General features: G+C 51.3%; 1 protein-coding gene across 2 annotated transcripts in view; it reads left to right on the top strand.

Moving 5' to 3' along the window:
* CRTAC1 (cartilage acidic protein 1) overlaps positions 1-21,788 on the top strand; it is a 152,192-nt gene that overhangs the window by 98,132 nt on the left and 32,272 nt on the right. For both annotated transcript variants that reach the window (XM_053584905.1, XM_053584906.1), the window contains exons 4-6: positions 3,843-3,979; positions 8,749-8,905; positions 18,871-19,005. In XM_053584905.1, coding sequence (XP_053440880.1) covers positions 3,843-3,979; positions 8,749-8,905; positions 18,871-19,005 — 429 coding nt within the window. The remainder of the gene's footprint in view (positions 1-3,842; positions 3,980-8,748; positions 8,906-18,870; positions 19,006-21,788) is intronic.

The raw sequence follows: 21,788 nt of genomic DNA, 5'->3' as shown, positions 1-21,788 counted from the left end.
TGCAGAAGGGCTGCCATTGATTTTGCCGTTCCCATTTATGATCTACAAGGCTCTGCATCGCTGTTGCACATTTTACCTTAATTAGTTTATTTTTCTGGGCATCCCTGGTGAGCTTGGAAGCCCGGAAGCTGAAGGGGGGTTGTGCCAACAGCATAAGGCATCCTAACCCCTCTGGCCAAAAAGCCAGAGAGCCTGACCAGACATCAGCACCCTAGGGCAGCAACATGCTAAGGCCAGTGCTGGTTCCATAGGGTGCTAACAGGTGGTTTGCAAAAAGGGGTTCCATGGAATGTTTGGGAAAGACTGGGTTAAATAAAATTAAGCAGGTAATTTATTACGGGAGTTTTCAAGGTTTTAATAGAGCAATGTCTTCGTGAATCTCCACGAGGCAGGTGAGCATACCGTCTTTCTCAAACTCAGATGATCATGGACTCCTTTCTCTAGGCAGCTTACAGAGAACAGGGCCCCAAAAAGTACACTTTGGGAAAGGCTGCCTGGGGTGGACAGGGGGAGTTGGAGGTAATGAGGCAAACAAAGAAGGTCACCCTCTTTTGGCTAGGGCAGGAGCTCAGCAGCTTGAGAAATTCCTCCTCGCTGAATCTAGAAGTTCCTTTCAGAGCTCTGCTGAACCCTGGCTGCCACCACCACTCTCTCATCCTGACCCCAGCTTTGGAGGATTGGAGCCAGGGTACTTCAGGAAAGGACTAGGCTGGCTGCAGGTTCAGAGCCAAGGGAGCTCTGGTTGGGCAAGGGTTGCTTATTGAGCAAGGGTTGCTTATTGTGGGTAAAGACTGGAGACCCAGAAATCTTCAGAGGGCCTCCCCCACCAGGTGTCTGGAAGCGATGACAAGGCTGCCACTGCCTCCAGGACAGCCATAAAGACAGCAGCTGAAGTCCAGGTCCCTTCTCCACAGACCTGAAATCTAGAACACTCTGAAAACCTCAAGTGCTTTTTTTCAAGTTTTGGAAAACTCATTTGATAGCAAAACCTGTCCTAAGCTGATATGAGCTATATATAGGCTTTATTTATCCCATTTGGTGTGAATATTCATGTTTCACTGCAGAAATATTAATGTGTTTAATTACAGGGCGCTGCCCCAGTCCCTGCTGGGGGTGTTATGTAATAAACGGAGTGTGCACTGTGTTACCTTTTATGTAGGGAAAAAACTCAACTTTCTAAACACATTTGGCCCCCAGGGACTGTGACGAGGAGCTGGAGCCTGGGGTCTTGCGAAGCTGTCACCAACTCTCAATGTGCATTTTCTTGTGTAATTACCAGATGACCCTGAGAGAGGCACTGCTACTACATGCGACCTTTAGAGGGAAACCAAGACCAGGAGAGGACTGGGCCAACTGAGAGAGACTCAGGCCAACTGGGCCCAGTACCTGTGCTTTTGTCCAGCCTCTCAGCCTCCCCAGGCCTCTGCCCAAGCACAGCAGCTCTGCAGATCCCAGAGGCGGCCTGAGCTCAAGCTGCCACCCACAAACACCTGCAGGCCTCCTAGGTCTGCCTCCCCGGTCCCTCCCTGGGAAGGGCCTTTCCCTCCTCTCCGGCCCAGGCCTCCGTTCCCTGGTGCCAACTCCAGAGCCCATGGTTGACACTCCTGCCCCTTGAGGTCCCCTGTCTCAGAGGACGGAGCTGGAGGCCTGAGACCAAACCCTCTGTCCTCTCCTGGGCTGGACCACCTGGGGGGCCGTTGCTCTGCTCTCTCCTACACACATCCAAAAGTACTCACATAGCCACTACGCGTCTTCACACACTCTTTCTCACACTCACTCGTTCTCACACATTCAGTCTCACACGCTCACTCATTCCCACACTCTCACTCATAGCTTCTCTCACTCATTCTCACACTCAGCCATTCTCTCTTACACTTTCACAGCCTCTCCCACACCCACCTGCTCATTCTCTGACACACGCTCCTGCACATTCCTATTCTCATGTGCTCTCATCACACACCCTCACACTCATTCTCACACTCATACTTCAGACGACCATTCTCACTCATCCTCACATACACCCTTACACACTCATTCTCACTCACTGACTCATTCCCATGATCACACTGATGCACCTTCACACTCATTCTCATGGTCCCACTCTCCCCACACACATTCTTACACACTCATCCTCATGGTCACACTGTCTTACATTCACACTCAGGCTCATGTTCACACTCATGCTACTTGCTTGCACATCACACTCACAGAATATTACCAAACCTCTGAAGTGAAAACCTGATGTCTCCAAAGGACCTCAGCAAGTAGCTCATCTATATGGAGAAACTCGTTTCTGTCCAGTCATAGCTGCCACTATAGTTGGAGGGCACACCTTTAGTGTGCACCATCTATTCCTCACATAAACTTGAATGTAGTTACCATTGTCATCCCCATATGTGAGTAAGAACACTGAGGCTCAGAGATGCTAAGCAACTTGCCTAAAGTCTAGAACTGCAAGCAGAGCCCAGGTAGCACTGCGATCCGGACTCTGGCCCGCCTCCTGGAAGCCCTGTGTTCCTCCCCTGGGCGGTGCTGTCACCCTTCAGTCAGCGCCCACTGTCTCATCCCTGAGACAGCCAGCCAGTCAAGGTCAGGGTTCTGTCCCCATGTCTCCCTCCCTGATCCCTTCAGCTGCTCCTCTCCCTATGTTTCCCATGCTGGGTCCTGAGGAGGAACGTGACCCCTCCTAAACTACAAATTCTCTAAGTCTCACTTTAACCGGAAGCAAACTAGGGGTGACAGTGGAGAAAGAGCTCTGCCTCCATGGTCTCTTGGGAAGGCTTGAGGCTCCAGCCACAGGGAGTTCTTCCCATTTCCCCAGAACAAGGTTCTCAGTCATGAATGAGCTTCAGAAGGCCACAAACCTCCTGCAATTACATATGGCATGTTGTGTGGTATAGATCTGTGACTTTGTGAGCTGCAGGTAGTTAACCTCCATCGAATTTGCGAAAGGATCAGTAACCCAAAAGAGCGGGAGACCACTCCCTTGCGGGCTCCCCAGTCCTGTGACTAGGGCCTCTCGGGGCTGCCCACATTTCTCATCACTCCCCAAGCAGAACCGCCTCTCACCTTCTCAGAGCTTAACTTCCATTTCCCTCCTCAGTGTGGACTAAGACCCACCCACCAACCAGGGTCACTTTTTTTGTTGTTTGTGTTTTGGAGATAGAGTCTCACTCAGTTACCCTCAGTAGAGTGGCATCGTAGCTCACAGCAACCTCAAACTCTTTAGGCTCAAGTGATCATTTTGCCTCTGCCTCCCTGGTAACTGGGACTACAAGTGCCCACCACAATGCCCAGCTATTTTTTTAGAGACAGGATCTCACTTTTGCTCAGGTTGATCTTGAACTGCTGAGCTCAGGCAATCCACTGGCCTTGGCCTCCCAGAGTGCTGAGATTACAGGCATGAGCCACTGCGCCCAGCAGGCCACTTCTTCTGAGACCCAAGTCAGATCCTACAATCCAGCAGAGAATGCAGGGATGGCTGCAAGAGACATTCTGGGCCGGTTTGGATGTTGAAATGTGAGCAGCCCCAATCCCTCCTACATGATGCTATAGGAGCACGAGGTGCGGGGTTTGAAATCCCACTGCCGAAGGTAATTTCCTCCCTAGCTCCTGAGGCCTCACTGGTCACCTTCATAAGCCTTGGTCTCTTCTCCCAGCTGCAAACATCTGAGTGTCCCCCAAATATGGAGGAGTCTCAACTTCTTGAGGTCTCCCGCAGCAGACTGGCCAACTACCTCTGGCCCAACCACCTTGTGGCAAGTACTACAAGATATACATCGAAGTCAGAGCCCAGACCCTGGGCCGCCGTCCACCAGTCCTCCCTTTCCTCCCATCTGCAGGGGTGGCCACATACACAGACAAGTTGTTCAAGTTCCGCAATAACCGGTGGGAAGACATCCTTAGTGATGAGGTCAACGTGGCCCGTGGCGTGGCCAGCCTCTTTGCCGGACGTTCTGTGGCCTGTGTGGACAGGAAGGTGAGTGCAGGGACACATGGTTGGGGGTGCCTTGGGAGAAGCAGAGGGCACACAGCGATGAGAGCTAGGAGAGGAGCCACCAGGTAGACATCCCCTGGCAGAGTGGTGGCTGTCACCAGCGTGGTGGCTCCCAGGGTGTCCTACATGGAGTGGCTGCTAAATACTAACAACTTAGACTCGTTACAATAGACCTTTTATCCTTTCTCCTGTGTGGCTCTTCAACAAGCAGTGAGGAAGCTGACTGGGGGTTACTGTGTCCACTGGACACTTGAAGGGATCAAGGATCAGCTTGGAGCAGTGACTTGCCTGGGAACCCAAAATGGATTGGTGGTGTGGCTAGGACACAAGTCAGAACCTTCCAGCTCTAAATCCTCTGCTCATTCATTTATTCAACTAACATTTACAAAGTGTCTCCTGTGCGCCCAGCATTCAGCCACGTAAATACTAATGGAACAAATGAAGGCACAATGGAGGGCTCATAGGTGGGTGAGTGGAGCGCGCCAGAATATGCAAGTACTTTAGTGCATCAGTAGCCCCACCCAAAGTAGATGGGGAAGAAAGAGCAAGTGGGGAGGGCCAGGAGCAGCTGCAGCCATCTGCCCTGCATGGGGGCAGTCACCCTCCCCACCTCAGGTCCCAGCAGGCCCAGCCAGAGCCAGAGGCTTGCTGTGGAAGTGATTTATCCCTCCTGTCACCTGCTCCCCTGCCACCCACCTCCTTGGCTTAGTAAACAGTCATCTCTAAATCAGGGTCCCAGCTGCTGCCCAGCTTCCAGAGGAGCGTCTCTGGCCCCCATTCTAGGGGCAGGGGCAAAGGGATGGGCTCACTTTGGGATTGAGATGGCACCAGGGGATTGGGGATTCAGTGTGAATCTTCACAGCAGGGGCCTCCAGGCCTTGGGAGAAGGCAGGTGCCAGGTATAAATATTTATTTCTTAACAAGCTGGTGCTGGGAAGAGAAGCCAAGCTGGGCTGTGAAGCCACATTTAGCCCTGACCTGAATCTGTGCCACCTGGACTCCTGCCTGGTGGGAGGGACAGGGGGGTGGCAGCTCTGTGAACAGCCCCCAGAGTGTGGGGAGGGGAGGGTGCCAGGCCTGGGCACAGCTGGGGGCCCATTCCCACCCTCCTCCCAGCCACAGCCGCCTGTCTCGCTTTGGGACCAGGGCTCCCCACCCTCAGCTGCTGTGGAAAACTTCTCTCTTCTCTCAGAGAACTGGAGGGAGGGGCGTGCAGGTTCATCACAAGGAGATGCTCTCTTTGTCCTCACAAGGTCATCTGCATACCCACGCATTTAACCACAGGACAAAGGCACCAGGTGAAATGCAAAAAAAGAGAGAGAGAGGGAAAAAAGGAGGCCCTGGCACTGCAGCCCAGGAGGCGGGCAGCCCGTCTGCCATCAGGAGAGAGAGTGCTTTCTGTGTCCAGCCTCCACCTTAGTGATCCCTGGGGCCTGAGCCCTAGGAGCGAGGGCGTGGAGGGAGGCCAAGGCCAATGCGGAAGTTGGGAGAGACGAGTGCAGGACAGTGCAGGAAAACACAGAGCAAGACAACAGTAGTAACAGCTGAGGGCTATTAAACAACAACGTGCCAAGCCCTGTGCCAAGTAGTTGAGGCCTCACCTTCCTGAATCCTTATAATTATAAGCCCATGCAGTAGGTACTGTCATTATCAGATTTTTACAGATAAGGAAACTAAGTCCCCCACTAATTAGGCAACTTGAGGTCACACTGAAGTGGTCACACTGAAGTGGCAGGCAAAGCTAGAAATTGAGCCCTGCTTGCCCAAAATTGAAGCAGATGCCTCTTTACCCCTGGCTACCCTGCCTCTGGGTGAAATGACATCAGCACAAGTTTCTATTAGTGTCCACCCTCCTCATCCCTCCTTAGCCCCACAGCCAGTAAGTACCTGGGGCCTCTTAATCTACCCAATCAGTGGTTCTTAAAGTGTGGTCCCCAGAAGAGCAGCATCAGCACTGTTAGAAATGGACACACTCAGGCCCCACCCACTGCACTGAATCAAAAATTCTGAGGGTGGGACCCAGCTGCATGTCTCAGCCCCTGCCACACGCCGTCTCCCCTCACTCACTCTCTATCCCAAACCTGGAATACCTGCTTGTCCTTTATCTTCAGCGGACTCATCACTCACCCACCTTTCTGGATCCTGCTCAAAGCCGATCTCTTACAAGAAGCGTTCCCTGATCGATAATGATTATGCCTCATGTTTATATAGCATTTTTATCTTTTCAAAGACCTTTCACATACGTTGTCTCATTTCATCTTCTCAAAAAAACCTGCCAGGAAGCAGGGGGAATATGATCTCCATTTAACACATGAGAGGACGCAGCCTGGAGGCAGTGAGGGATTTGCCCAAGGACAAGAAGCCAGTTAGAGGCAGAGCCTGGACCCAGGCTAGCCCTAGACCAGTGGTTCTCAAAGTGTGGGTCCCAGACCAGCAGCATCAACATCACCTGGGAGCTTGCTAGAAATGCACATTCTCAGAGCCCACCCCAGACCTCTTGAATCAGAAACTCTGGGGGTGGGGCCCAGGAACTGTGGTTTAACAAGTTCTCCAAGTGATTCTGATGTGGGATAAAGTGTAAGAACCACTGCCCTGGACCCAAAACTACAGAAACATCTTTCCCCTGGAATCAGGTCCCCCTCCCAGAATTATTACGGTCAAGTTTACGTTGAAATTTCTGCAGTATTCTACAACCGTAACATATCTATGTTTATCAGTTTTATCACCCCAATAAGATATTAGGTATAACTGAATTTTATAAATATCCTAATTTCCAGCAGAGTGCATTTCAGTCCTTTGGGCTTAATTGCTCATTTGTGGATGAGATTGCTGCCAGCTGGTAGGGTCAGGAGCGGTTCTTCCTGGCACACTTTCACCCCTGCCCCTTTCATTCCCTCTACATGCAGTCATTCTGCACACATACACCAAGCCCTGGGGTTGGCTGAGAACCTCTCAAAGTTCTCCCCTAATCAGGAAGCCGTGTTGTAAAGCAGCACATCTCAGATTTCGGTTACACACAGTAATCATGCAGGAGTCTGGGTAAAAAGCCGATTGTGACTCAACAGGTCTGGGGTGGGGCCTGGAGATTACCTATTTCTAACACACTCCCAGGTGTCACCAAAGCTGCTAGTCCAGGGACCCCTCCACTTTGAGTAACAAGATTCGTAAAGCACAGATTGCCAGGTGGCCGGGGAGAGACTCAGAAAACCAAAAGAGAAGGAGCAGAGAAGTCTGGAGGGACCAGCTTTGCCACCTTCTCTGGCTTTGTCCCTTGACACTCTGTCTTGCATCTTACGTTCCAGCAACGTGCAGCTAACTACTGGGTTTTCCCAACATATTCTCTTTCTCATCTCTGCCTGGAAGGTTCTTTCCCCTCTGCTTCACCCGGCTGAGACTCCTCCTTAGGAAACCTTTTCTGAACTTCCCGCAGTTCAGTGCCCTTCCTCTAGGTTAGGAGCCCCTCTTCTGTGCACCCAGGAAATCTCATGCGTACCCTCTGCCATGTGCTTCTATGACCATTGATGCACCTGCCTCCCGCAGAGACCCTGAGCTCCTTTCTTGGCTTCACCCACTAATCAGACAGACTTACGTGGCTCTTAATCAGCTTCCTTGGAAAAGAGGGTCCTTTAGCAGACACCAAGTCAGTAACCAGTAAGGTGGGGCAAGGATCTGCTCGTGGTGCCATTGGGTAAGAAATAGAAGCAGGCAGCGTGGGCCAAGAGGAGGGGGTAACAGTACCATCTTGTTGCCTTGAGCTCAGCTGTTTCTCTGGTGTCCCTTTGGGTTTATGGCTTGCCATTCAAACTAGACTATAAGCAACCTAAGGACAGGGATTTTGTCTTAAGCACCTTGCACAGAGTGGGAGCTCAAGAAGTATTTACTATCTGAGTAATTGGAGGAAAGTGATGAGAAGGACGAGGGGATAGCTAGACAACTGATTTAGAAATTGTGTGGACCTCTTGGGAAGAAGGCATCCATTGAAGAAATAACACCATTACAATAACAGGCAGAAAAGAAGAATCTTTCATCAGCATCGTTTCAGACTATAGAAGAGAATGACTGTAGCAAAAGGAGCTGGTGCCCAGGGCTTCTCCTAGATGCAAAGGAAAAATAAAATATTTGAGACAGTGTTATGAAGGCAGAAGCAATATAATCTTTCTTTCTGGTAATATGGGGGAAAGAAGGGAGTGGAAAGGGGAGGGAGGACCCCTGCAAATCTGTGCCTCTTATGATACCAAAATAGAGGCATGAAGAAGCACAGGGCAGGAAGAGGGAGAGGGAGGTGGCTCAGGAATTTGCTTGTCATCTTGGCTGGAGTGAGCTTGAATGGGAGAGAGAGAGACTGAGAATAATGGGGAATTGGTAGATCAATCAATCAGCAAATATTTATTGAGCAGCTACCCTGGCTGGCAGCTGGAGAGAGCTCAGCTGGAGGGAGGCACATTAGAAAATTGTCTATAAAAAGGTGGTTGTGGGGGAGAGGGAGGGATGTGTTCTTTTGGAACAGGATGGAAGGAGACGCAGCCTGCTTTGCTGTATGGTTCCTGGGGGCGTCATTCACATAGGAGCCTTTGTGAAAAGCCCCTCTGGAAGTGGGCCGTGTACAGACCGCAAGCCCATTCAAACAGACGTGGGGAGAAGAACCCAACCCTGTGAAAGACCTATGGTCCTGCAGGGGTGGGGGGTTCTGGGGAAAGATTGGGATGAGCTGACATGGGTCTGCTCACCTGCCTCCTTCTCCTCTTCCTCAGGGCTCCGGTCGTTACTCTGTCTACATTGCTAACTATGCCTACGGTAACGTGGGCCCTGATGCTCTCATTGAAATGGACCCCGAGGCCAGTGACCTGTCCCGGGGCATCTTGGCACTCAGAGATGTGGCTGCTGAGGCTGGGGTCAGCAAATACACAGGTATGCAGGGTGACCTGGGAGGCTGCACACTGGACAGGCTGGGGCCTGGGTCCAGAGTCTAATTAAGCAGAGACTACAAGGAGAAGATGAGCTTATGTCCCTGGGAAGATGGATAGAGGCTCTATTCCATCCCATCACCCACAGAAGGCCCCTCTCATGCTGCCTTTCCTACAGTTGCTGAGATATCTGGCAGGTGGGAGTTTTGGGGTACCCAGTAGAAGACATCAGGCATAGTGGCTTGCTGGAAAGTGGGGTGTGGGAACACCACCACAGCAGCATCCTCTCCCTAGAACCTCTTCCCCCATTCCCTGCTGTAACCTCAATGATGGGTGAGCAGGTTCCATAGGAGAAAACTGACAAATCACAAAAGCCGAGATTTAAAGCATTCGTTATTGCCAAATAGCAGATGAAATTATTTACTTACACATAAGCAGCCAGGAATTGAGTGCTAAATCCCTAAGCTTCAGCTGGGTCCCGTCTCGGATAACTGAGCTCAAAGAATTGTGTTCTTGTTCCAAAACCTCTCCAGCACTTTTTTTGAAGGCACACTCCCCCTTCATCTTTCTGGATGGGGGACCTATTGTCAGAGTCTCTGACAGGGAGATCTTTCTAGGGAAGGCTGTTTCTCTAATTCCAGCACGGCTGCTGACTAAACTCTGATAATCTGCCAATAGACTGCTGATGGCAGAGCACTCCAGTTCCTCTTTTGGGTGCCAAAAATCAGGAAACCAGAGTTGTGCACAGCAACTTCTCATGTGCACCTCAGCCTCACTCACACCGACCTGCACTTCAGACGTAGAAATTCTCTTGTGTTATAAGAGACTTCCAAAGTGGCAGCCTGCCTGAATCCAAACCCTGGGGCTGAAAGCACACTTGAGAGGTCATCTGAGGCTTCCCCCCACCTCTAGATACCTGGGTGGTGGCATAATCTCAAAATCCTGCCCAGAAAGATTTGACACTGCCTCCCCTAAGTTTATGATGCCTTCCTCTAACCAACTTTCCACCCCAGAGAAAAGGGGAGATGAATGTTGACCTGACAAAGTTTGTGGAAACAAATGACTAAACAATAAACTAGTTTGCACAGCTCAAACCCCATCAAAGTGCCTGAGAGCTCCGTGCATGAACGTACCACAGAAAGGCTGTGTCAGTAATAAACCACGTTTCCCTGGGAAGGGGAATAAACATGCAGGCGCTTCAGTCTAGATTTGCACAGTCAATTTTTCTGAATAGTTCCCAGTTCTGTGCACTGGGTTGGCTTAGCAATTAAGGGCCTTGATCTTGCAAGAGAAGGCGGGTGGGCTGGGGGGTGGGGGAATGAAGCCCTTGAAAATGATGAGATGGAAGGAAAGCACAGACTGGGAGAGTGGCTGAGACATGGAATAAAAGAACTCAGAGGGGGCGGCTGGGTGAGCATGAAGGGGGCATTGTTCACGCTGGCTGTGCTGGCACAGAACTGAGCAGGGGAATGGAGGGGACCCAGAGGAGCCAGCTGAGGAGCACAGTGGGGACAGGAGCCCCAGCCAACTGTGCCAGCTGGGCTGGAAGGATGGGCAGCTCAAGGAGGCAGCAGCAGCTTCTGTGGAAGCATGGAGGGAGGCTGGGGCAGCTGGCGTGCCCAGAGGATGCATTAGAGCAGCTCCGCAAACTTCCAAGAGCCATTTGGCTGACAAGAACCCATTTGGCCCACCATGTTACTATTCTATCTGCCCGCCTTCCTCAGCCCACCCTTTTTCTGCCCACCAAGCCCCCCAACATTAAACTGCTGCTCCCCTTATCACGTGGCTAACAACACATGGACAACTGGCTGGAAAACCAGCCCAGAGTATCCCTCTAAGCCCCAGGAATGGACCCCAACAGTAAGGGCCACCGCACTGAGCTCTGCCTAATGGCTGAGGCTCTAGGCACGTGGCCAGCGCTCAGCGCAGGCCAGTGCCAAGGCACTGGAAAGCAGGCCATGGGTAGATGTACAGTTGGGAAGTTGAAGGTCCCTGGAGTGTCACAGCACCCATCTTCTGGAAAGCTTTGTGACCTGGGAGAACCTCCCATTTTCAAAAGAGCAAACTAAGGCTGGGAGAGAAGGGAGCCTCCAAGGTCACAGAGGAGGTTTGTAGGGAAGGAGCATGAGAACCCCATCTCCTGATGCCTAAATTGCCACTGCCAGCTGCCCCTTCTGGGGAGCTCCTGCTTGAGAATCCCGCTCCAGCCAGCAAGACGGGAGGGGCAGGGAAGGGAAAGCCCCGCATGCACTGGGAAGCAGGCGCCGGTTGGCACTCAGACCTTGAGCTACGGCCCTATGTTGTTGTGGTAGCAGCTGCCTGGCCAGGAGCTCAGGGCAGTAGGGGAAGTCCAGGCCCTGTGGGCCAGGTGGGCCAAGGGGCTGTCTGGCTCTGCGGAAGGGGGAGGAGAGGCCTCCTCTCCAGACACTATTGATTCTGGCGGCCACCTGCACTCTGCTGGGTCACAGTGCCATCTAGCGGCCACCGTGCCTGCTCTCAGGGGACTATTAGGGCCCGGGAGGGGGAAATAGGGGCAGTAAGTAAACCATCCCCAGCCCCTGGTTCCCTGAGAATCCCAAGCCCCCAATTCCCCAGCTGCCTGAAGCCTCTTGGAGCCAGGACGGTGGGGTGAGCTGCCCTGCCTGGGAGTCCCTGAAACTGGGTTCTCACCATGGCCAAGCCTGGCATAGAATCAACACAGGGTAGGTAGGGATCAAAGCCCTACCCTGCCTCTGTGGCTTGGGGCCCTCTGACCTTGGGCAGGCCCCTCAGCTTCTCTGAGCACTTTGAGCCAGATGTCTAGGAGTGGCTAAGGGCACAGGATCTGGAGCCAGGCCACAGGTACAGATCCTGCTCCAATCTGGGCAACCCACATATTATCCTCTCTTAGCCTCAGTTCTCTCATCTTCAAAATGGGAGCATTTTGAGGAAGAAAGGAGGTGCACTTGGAACATGCCTGGCACACAGGCAGTACCCATCAAGTGTGGCAAATACCAAGATACTCCTGCTCTGAGGCCCTCTGCCAGGCATCCCCTGGGTGCAGGGCGCACTGTGCTAGGCACAGACAGACACAAAAGGCATCAGCCCCGGCCTTGGAGGTGTCCTCTGTGTCGCAGAGGCAATCTCCTCCCGCCACACTGGTCCCTCTCTCTTCCCTCCTTCCTGGCCAGTGCCACCGCCTCCCCTAGGCCTCCACCCCCTCCCCGGACCTCTGCACTGTGGCCTCACCCTTTGAGGGAGCATCTGCCCAGACTGCAAGGTGGTGATTAAAGAAGTCTTAAAAGAGGGCGGCGCCTGTGGCTCAGTGAGTAGGGCGCCAGCCCCATATGCCGAGGGTGGCGGGTTCAAACCCAGCCCCGGCCAAACTGCAACCAAAAAAAAATAGCCGGGCGTTGTGGCGGGCGCCTGTAGTCCCAGCTGCTCGGGAGGCTGAGGCAAGAGAATCGCGTAAGCCCAGGAGTTAGAGGTTGCTGTGAGCCGTGTGACGCCACGGCACTCTACCTGAGGGCGGTACAGTGAGACTCTGTCTCTACAAAAAAATTAAAAAAAAAAAAAAAAAAGAAGTCTTAAAAGAAATTTGGAAAGAAAGTGAAGGTGGATTTATGATGTTGGGTAGGAGCTTCGCTGTTGGCTGGGAACAAAGCAGAGGGTAGATCTGATTTATAGGAAGTCATTATTGGAGGAGACAGAGATGCCTAAAACCCAGCTGAGGCCTGCTGGCAGATTCCCACCAGTGGGCTTGACCAAGGGCCGCAGAGTGGGGAGCCTCCCAGATTCCCAGGCAGGTGCTGGCCTTTTATCAGGAGCAAAGCCAGATGTGAGAGCCAGGGACCAGGTAGAGCTGGTGTGACAGGGCTCAAGAACCCCAGGGAGTGCAACACAGGTTTGCAAGGGGTACCCAAAGCCCAAGATATATAGGGACCGTTTTCCTGGGGTGTTAGTTGCATTAGATGTCTGTTGGGGGAGGAAACAGGATTTTTCTTTGAAAACAGATATGCTATAGAATAGAACTGTAATTTTTGTATGCACTTTTCTCAGCTAACACAAGAGATTTTAAAGAAATGTCAAGCCTATGGCTGGCCACTCCAGGATACACCCCCAGGCTTGCCAGTACAAATGATGGAGCCTGTCCTTCCACCTCCATCCCCTTTACACTCAGTGGAGACAGGGCAGGAGGGATTGAGGAGGGGTTGTCTTTGTCCACTACCTACTACTCCACATAGCCCAGCATCCAGAGGCTCCTAGAGGGCTTGGAAATGGCAACACCAGCACCAACACAGTGTTATTCAGTTTTAGAATTTTTCAGGAAATTTAAAATGAGAGACCCTGATACCACCCTTCCCTTCATACACACACACACACACACACACGCACAAATACACATGCATAAATGCACACCCCACCCCATTCCTGTACCCCACATTCTTCAACATCTTTGCCCCACTCTTTTACAGTATCTTAGATGTTCTTGGCAGCTTGCAGGTCTTGGTATCTACCAGAATCCCATTTCTGTCAAGGTCCCAGCAGATTAATCTCCTGGGCCCAAACGTGTTGGCTGACAGGCCTCACTTCAGAGTCTTCCCAGGTGCTGAGTCTAGATGGGAGCTGGGATCAGCTCTCAACACACTTATCCTGTAGTCCACTCTAGAGGATGCATTCTAGAAGGAGCCTTAGAGACCTTCTCATTCATCCATCCACTTTACAGGGAAGAAGACTGAAGCCTAGAAAACGCAAATCTGTATTCTGTGGGTGCAGAGGTACCGAAGCCAGGCAAGAACTAGCGGCCTTTCCTTAGCACCGTGAACCCCATGCTGTCTAGTCCCTGGGCCCCAGGCCCTCAGTTGGGAGTGGCTTAGCAGCATTCACACCCCTCCTGCAACCTGTTCCACCCACCCCCAATCCCTGAGGGCTGGCCCAGATGCTATCTGAGAGTAGGATCACCTGTACCTGAATCATTGTACTTAAAGCTACCTTATCAAAGTGCTGAGATTTAGAGGTATAGGGGTGCAGGGTTTGTTTTAAAGGGACAAGGTCTCACTCTGTCATCCATGCTGAAGTACAGTGGTGTGATCATAGCTCACTGCAGCCCAAACTCCTAAGCTCAAGTGATCCTCCTGCTTCAACCTCCCCAGTAGCTAGGACTGTAGGCATGTGCCACCATACCAGGCTATTTTTTTTTTTTTTTTTTTTTTTGGTAGAGACAGAGTCTCACTGTACCTCCCTCGGTAAAGTGCCGTGGCCTCACACAGCTCACACAGCTCTAACTCTTGGGCTTACACGATTCTCTTGCCTCAGCCTCCCGAGCAGCTGGGACTACAGGTGCGTGCCACAACGCCCGGCTATTTTTTTGTTGCAGTTTGGCCAGGGCTGGGTTTGAACCCGCCACCCTCAGCATATGGGGCCAGCGCCCAACTCACTGAGCCACAGGCGCCGCCCTTTTCTTTTTTTTTTTTTTTTTAATTTTTTGTGGAAAACAGTGTCTCACTATGTTGCCCATGCTGATCTGGCCTCGAGTGATCCTGCTGCAGTCTCCCAAAGTGCTAGGATTACAGATGTGAGCCACCATGCCTGGTCAAAAAGGTGCTGTTCCTGAGGACAACCAAGGCTGCTCCATGGGGCTTGGGCCCAATGAGCAGAGTTCAGAGGGAATGCTGGGATATGGCCAGAGAAAATGGGGGCTACAAAAGAGCATTTCCCCTTCCGCCCCTTCCGCCCCTTTCACACGGTCTGGGGCACAGAGTGAGAAGCCTTCAGGAAGAGATGAGCAGGGAGAAGCATTCACACACCCCCGCAGCAGAACTAAGAGGCCTTTGAAGCTTGAAAGTGCTGGGAAAATAAAGGGATATTATTCACCCAGCAGGTGGTAAATCGTCCCAGCTAATGACTGTGTGGCACCTGACATTTTCCGAGGCACCTTCCAAAAACCAGCTCACTTAATATTTATGACAGCCCAGAGAAGGAGCCATTATTATATGATCAGTCTTACGTTGTAGCTGAGAAAACAGAAGCCCAGAAAGGTTCAGCGAGGTGCCCAAGGTCACACAGCTCAAACTTGGACTCTCTGATCCGCAGTCCTGTGGTTTCCTACCACCAGCACTGTCTTTCCAGCATTACCTGGAGCTGTTTGCCCCCAAGAGAATGCACTAGCCTCAGATGTAAAAGAATTAATTGATAGAAAGTGGAGTTAACGTTATTCTTCAAGTCTAAATAAAGACATTCCTACCTGCCCCCTGGGTAGCCCCATATGCTGTGTGCTAAGCCGTAGAAGCTGGAGTTGAGGGTGGGCAAGAGAAAGAAGAGGAAAGGGAAGGTCCTGGTGGAAGATACTTGCTGAAGGAGGGGACTTTGTCAGTGTCCTGGCAGGGCAATAGGAGTGGCAGCCTGCATTTATAAGAGATGGACTTGTATGAAGGGGTCTTGTATGTTGACCTAGGAGTTTCTCCCCTTGCGCCAGCAAGGGGTACAGACCCCTGGCTACCCCTACCTCAGACCCCCATTTAGCCACCCACCATAAGGCAGCTGGGGCTGGTGCCTGGGGAGACAGCTCCCTGACTGCCACCTCACCTGCTACCCAACTGTGCAGCCAACTTGCCAAGAAGGAGTTGTGGGTAACATCTCTGTTATGGTCCAGTTACCATGGCAATAAATTGTGGCTAATTAGTAGTGTGGTTACCATGGCAATTTTCTAGTAATTACAGGTTACAAATGGTACAAGGCTTCAACCCAACCCAATTAGTTAATTAGAAAGATTTAGAAATTTGTCCAAAAAGGAAATAACCTGCTTTGTAGAAAATGAAGGGAATGTGTCACAGCTTGGGAGCCAGAGGCACAGAGGAAATTGGAGGATGCGGAAGGAAGTGGGGGAGGAAGGATGGAGCTGCATGGCAGCCAGTCCCCAGGTCCCACTTGGAATTTCCTGGGGCCTAGGCAAGGCTGAGTATTTCTCACCAAAGCTGCCCCGGGGCTGGCATTTGGCAGAACCAGGGCAGGGACAGCCACGGCAGCCACTTAAACAACTCCTCTTTTAATGGGCAGAGGTGGGGCCAGGTTGTAGCCCAGCACCCTTCCCTCCTGGTGTTAGGAAAGGCCTCTGAGAGCCACTCCACTCCACGCTGAAATCATGAAAAGCAGATGCCATATCTTGGAGGATGCTCCATGGGGACGATGTGAATTTAGTGACTCCATTTTTAAGAGCTTTGGGCTCTGCTTGGGCACTAATCAGATTATCGGAGAGGAATCTGGAAAGCATGGGGCCCAGAGTTGGTTAACAAGGAGTCCAATTCCCCCCTCTCCCCCATTGTCATACAGCAATAAGAGTGCCAGTACCGCCACCACCCCTGTCTCCCTGGCCCCAAAAGCCAGCTCTGGTGGGCATGCTCCATTTGCACAAATGAGAAAGGTCCCATGATTTCCTTTGGGGGCATCTCAGAGGATGGGAGGAGCCCAGAGACCAAGAGAACCCCTGTCTCTAATTAGCACAGTCACTTTGGGGACACCTATGTCCCAGAGGCAGGTGGGTGGCTGGCTGGCCCATCATGACACAGGTCTGTCTGAGCTCTTATTTACTTTTTAAAAAATTGAGTTCTTCTGGAGCGCTCTGATAACTCTTCTTGTCATGCTGACAGCCCTTTAGGGCAGCACTTCTCAAACTATAATGTGCACACAGACCACCCAGGCGTCTTGTTAGAATGCAGGATCTGGTTCAGTCAGGGCCTAAGATTCTGCATTACTAACCAATTTCCAGGTGCCACTCCTGCAGCGGGGCCCCAGGTCTGACTCTGAGCAGCAAGATTGTAGGGTCCCCGAAGCCCTTTCATGTATAGCTCACCTTATTTTTTTAATTGACAAATTAAAATTGTATGTATTTATGGTATGCAACATGGTTTCTGCACTCCAAAATATACATTGTGGAATGGCTAAATCAAGCCAGTTAACATATGCACTACCTCTCATACTTAACCATTTTTAAAATCGACTGTCTCGGCAAATTCAAGCATACACTGCATTATCATTAACTACAGGCACCATGTGGTACAATAATCTCTCATTCTTTCTGTTAACGGAAGCTTTGGGTACTTTGACCAACATCTCCGCAACCCTCACTCCCATCTCCAACCCCTGGTAACTCCCATTCTACTCTCTGTTTCTATGAGTTCAACTTTTTTAGATTCCACATGTAAGTGAGATCATGGAGTATTTGTCTCTCTGTGCCTGGTTTATTTCACTTAGCATAATGTTCTCCAGATCATCAACATTGTTGAAATGACAGGATTTCCTTCTTTCTCAAGGCTGAATAATACTCCATCATGTATTCTTATACCACGTGTCCTTTATCTGTTCGTCCATTGATGGACCCTCAGGTTGACTTCCTACCTTGGGTACTGTGAATAGTGCTGTAATGGCACACATAGGCGCACAGATACTCCTTTAGCACGCTGATTTCATTTCCTATGGATGTATACCATGCAGTGGGATTTCTGGATCTTTTGGTATTTCTATTTTTAACTTTTTTCAGAACCTCCATACTCTTTTCTATAATGGCTTTCCTGGTTTACTTTCCCACTAACAGTGTACTGGGGCTTCCCTTTTCTCTACATCCTCACTGACACGCTAACCTTTTGTCTTTTTGATAACACCCATGCTAACAGGTTTATCTCACTCCTATTGTCCTCTTAGAAACCCAGAAGTAGAAAAGAGCAAGCAGGTCAGGCTATCCTCATTTCACAGACAAGAGACTGAGGCTCAAAGGGTAAACTGCCTGAGGTCATACAGTTTGTAAGAAGCCCAGCTGTGCTTGGACTCCATGCCCTGGTCCTGGCTCCCCCGCTTTCTGCTTTCTGCCTGACTTTCCTGACACTCGGCAGGGTGGCTGAGGGAAGGCATTCTTGGTGCAACTTGGTTTTCCAGAGAGCAGAAGGTGGAGCCAGGCAGGCAGAAAGCTTTTATTAGAAAGCCTCTGGCTGGGGGTATTTTGTTCAAGACATGTGAAGGTTGGACTTCTTTACATGGCTCAAATTTGATCTTGGAGACTTCGAAGCCGGCTTGGTTTCTTTCTGTCTTTTTTAAAATAAATATATAAATACTTTATTGGATTTCTTTCTTTCAAACTACACTCTTGTTGCAGTAAGTCAAATGAAACAAAGATATTTAAAGGAAAGGCCAAATGCCATCTCTCTTTCTGTCCCCAAACGCTACCCCATCATGGGTAGCCCATGTTAATGGCTTGGGGAGTGGCCTTCCCCACTTTTCTCCAAACTGAATAAGCTTGCCCAAACATGTATATTCAGGAATATCGTGTATTTTCCTATGTTTTTAAAATAAAAGTAAGACCATGTGATGCCATTACTTGACAAATTGCTTATTCTTTTAACAATACATCATGGGCACTCCGCCAAGTCGATACATATGGATCTACATGGTCTTTTTAGTAGCTGCAGAATGGCCCGTCATACGGATGCAGAGTAATCTACTCAACCACTTCTCTATCGATGAGTATAATTGTTTCTACGTCAAACAAAGCCAAGTAAGCATCCTTGTGTAAAACTGGAACCTCTCCCAATAGATTCTTTAAAGAGGAGCACGCACGTCTTGACCAGAACATGTGTGACTCAGCACGGGAGTGGGAGAGGCTGCCGGAGGTCTGTAACTTCACCAAAGTGGCATGACAGAGCTGGCTTTAGGATTACCATAATTCAGCCACCTCTCTCAGAAGGGCAGGGCAGGGCAGGGCCTTGGCATCTGGAGGACGTGCCCTCTGCGCTCCTTTGCTCATGGAATCACCCCTCTGCCACAGCGTGATTGGATCCATCTCGTCCCTGGTCACACCCTCAGTACCATGGCCCTCCACACAGGTTTATGGGGACTGTGGGCCCAGGGTTAGGCTCAGGGACACATCCAGAAGGTTAGAATTCTTCCCAGGGCCTGGGGTTTTGATCCTGCCATTCACTATGGGCCTATGTTCTCTCCCAGGGGGCCGGGGCGTCAGCGTGGGCCCCATCCTCAGCAGCAGTGCCTCGGACATCTTCTGTGACAACGAGAATGGGCCTAACTTCCTCTTCCACAATCGAGGCGATGGAACGTTTGTGGATGCTGCGGCCAGCACTGGTGAGTGGATGCAGACGCCACCCTGTGCACCCTGAGCCCCTAGACTCACAGGGGACGTTGGGCTGTCCTGCCTCCTCTGGCCTCATTGAGAACAGGACAAGTCATCCTCTGCACCACACAGAGAAACAGTGCTTATCCCCCAATTCCACAACCCCCAGGGCTCAGGCCACAGGGAATGTTTGCAGCTGCAGAGAGGGCATGTAGAACTCCTGGCCATTATCCTGCTACAATGAGAAACGGGATAAAGGCACCTGAAACAGTGCCCCAGGCTCCCCGCTCTGCGCCTCTTCCTCCCACTCTGCACCTCCCTCTTCCCCCTCAGAGCCTTTACACCTGCCCTTCCCTCTGCCTGGACTGCCCCACCCACTACCCGCAGACCTCTCTTTGCCCTTCACCACTCAGCTCAAATGCCACCTCCGCAAAGACTTCCTGCTGCCCTGGCGCCACCTGGCAGAGACTGGCCCTTCCTCCTCCATGTTCCCGCCAACCCTTGCAGGCACCTCCCACTCAGGCTTCTATATGACCATCATGTCTTGGGAGCTCTGCATGGACTGGGGCATTCATCTATCTATTCTTGACGCAATGCTTGCCACCCAGTGGCCACCCAATAAATTCTGCTGAGTGACAGAGTGAGCACTTCAAGAAAGTTCACTGATGTGTGGTTACATCCCACGTATGCCCTTCAGCTACTTCCCCCAGACCATCCCACCACCCCCACCTTGCTGAGGAATGGAAGATTTGATTTTACCTTCTTTCTGGAGGCATAGGGAGGGCTCTGGCCTCCAGAAGAAGAGATGAGTGGGATCTAGACATAGGTCAAAGGCCCTGCAAGCTCTAGCTGTCACCAACAGCCAGCGTCAAATCCCTACGTGTGTGCTGGTCCGCTCTCTCTAAATTCAGAGTTTCGACTTCCTGCCTGGGAGGCTCCATCTGGGGGAACTCCTGGTCCACAACACCCACCCAGCCCCAGCTGTCGCCCATCAACCCTCATCCTTGGCTTACTCTTCTCCATCCCTGGCAAAACAAGTGGGGGCAGCTCCCTGGCCTGTCCTCCCACCGGCTCACCCCTGCCTATTGCTGTACTCTGGCAGCAAATTTTCTCATTGCTAAAAAATCATAAAGCGAAGGGAGAAAAACTAGAGGATTTGATAAGGTGTTAAAGAGATGGAAGCAGAGGTGAGTGAACAAGTTGGAGTGGGAGAAGGTATCAGGCGGGAGGAGAGCGGCAAGGTGCTAGGCCCGTAATTGAAAGTCAGAATGATTGCAGGGGTTTAACAAGACATGTCAAGAGGGCATTCATCACCCAAACAGATGCTGCTGTGAAATGCAGCCTGGCACCGATTATTCCCGTGAAAGGGAACCAGCTCCTTGTCAAGGTGCCTTATAGATAGGAGAGAAATGGGCCAATGCAGAAGGCCACTGACATTCAGGCCAGGGAGTTTTGCAGAGAATTAATGGGGTATTAATCCCAGGGATTGGAGGCTGCCCACAGTCCTTTACAAATACTCTTTCTCCAGTATGGGTCTCACTGCCTCTTCCTCCCTCTTCCCTCTCTCCTGGTATCCTCTTCCCCCAAGAGGACGCTGAGCCTCCAAGGTCTTCAGGGGTCCACCCTGCCTTCTCCTGCTTCCCGACCTCAGGATCTCTGTGTTCGCAACTGGCAAGAGTTCCCATTACCCTGGGGTCTCTGATCCCCACTGCCCATCATACTGTCCTCTTGCCTGACATCCTAGAGGGCCTGATGACTGGCAGATGTTTGTACTCTGCAAGGGTCAGAAGAGTCAGTGTGGGTGGACACCTAGAGTCACAGTCTCTCTGCTCTGCACTGGCCTGGGGCAGCTAGGGAATCAGGCCATCACTCTGGGCAATGCCACCCTCATCCTCTCCCAGGATTCTATCAGTGGGTGGTATAGGTGGGGGGCGGGACTGGGCATAGAGGCTTCCCTTCTCAGGTCACACCAGGCTTGCTGTGCGTTTCTCTGTCCCAGCTGCTGCATCTCCTCTGCTGTCACCTATGTCCCTAGTTTGCCTTCTATCATGTTACTTATGTCCCTCCATTCATTCAGCAAAGTATTTACTGAAAACTGCCTGGTCACCAAAGCCCTGAGACAGACACTGCGTATGTAAACACAGGGGGAACCAAAGGACAGCCCTAACCCCATAGAGTGTCAGGGTCAGAAAACCAGACCCTGAGGAAGTAAACCACACAGGGACATGACTGCACACAGTCATCAGCAGGATGGAGGCTGTAGGGGACAGTGACAGGGTGGACGGAGTGGCTGTCTCAGATGGGTGGTCAGGGCAGGCTTCCCTGAGGAGGGGACTTTGTGGCTGAAAGCAGAAAAACCAGGAGTCAGGTACCCTAGAGCCTGGGAGAGTGTACCAGACAGAGAAGGCCCAGAAGCTGGGAAAAGCTTGGGTTATTTGAGGAATGAGAGGAAATACGGGGGACCGAGCTCAGCACATGGGGCGAGGGTGTTATTAGACCTAAACCAGGTAGATGGGCAGGGCCTCGAGTTGCTCAGGCATGACTTTGAACTTCACCCATGAGTACTGGGAGTCACTGAGAGATTTAAGCAAGAGTGACACAATCAGCTTAATGTCTCCCAGTGGTAGCGTGAGGGCTGGCCAGGAGGTATTTTGTCCAGAATCCTCCCTGCCCCAAAACTGAGTAAAAAACAATGTGCTTGCTGGGAAAACACAGCTCTCTTTACAACCAGATGGCCCTCCCACCACTTGCCCCTGTGGGAACCTCTGAGACTGCTGCTCTACCTCCCCATCCA

Source organism: Nycticebus coucang, chromosome 3 (genome assembly GCF_027406575.1).
Source record: "Nycticebus coucang isolate mNycCou1 chromosome 3, mNycCou1.pri, whole genome shotgun sequence".
NCBI classification, from domain to species: domain Eukaryota; kingdom Metazoa; phylum Chordata; class Mammalia; order Primates; family Lorisidae; genus Nycticebus; species Nycticebus coucang.
Note: the sequence above shows the minus strand (reverse complement) of the source record. Positions and strands in the feature narration are given on the sequence as shown.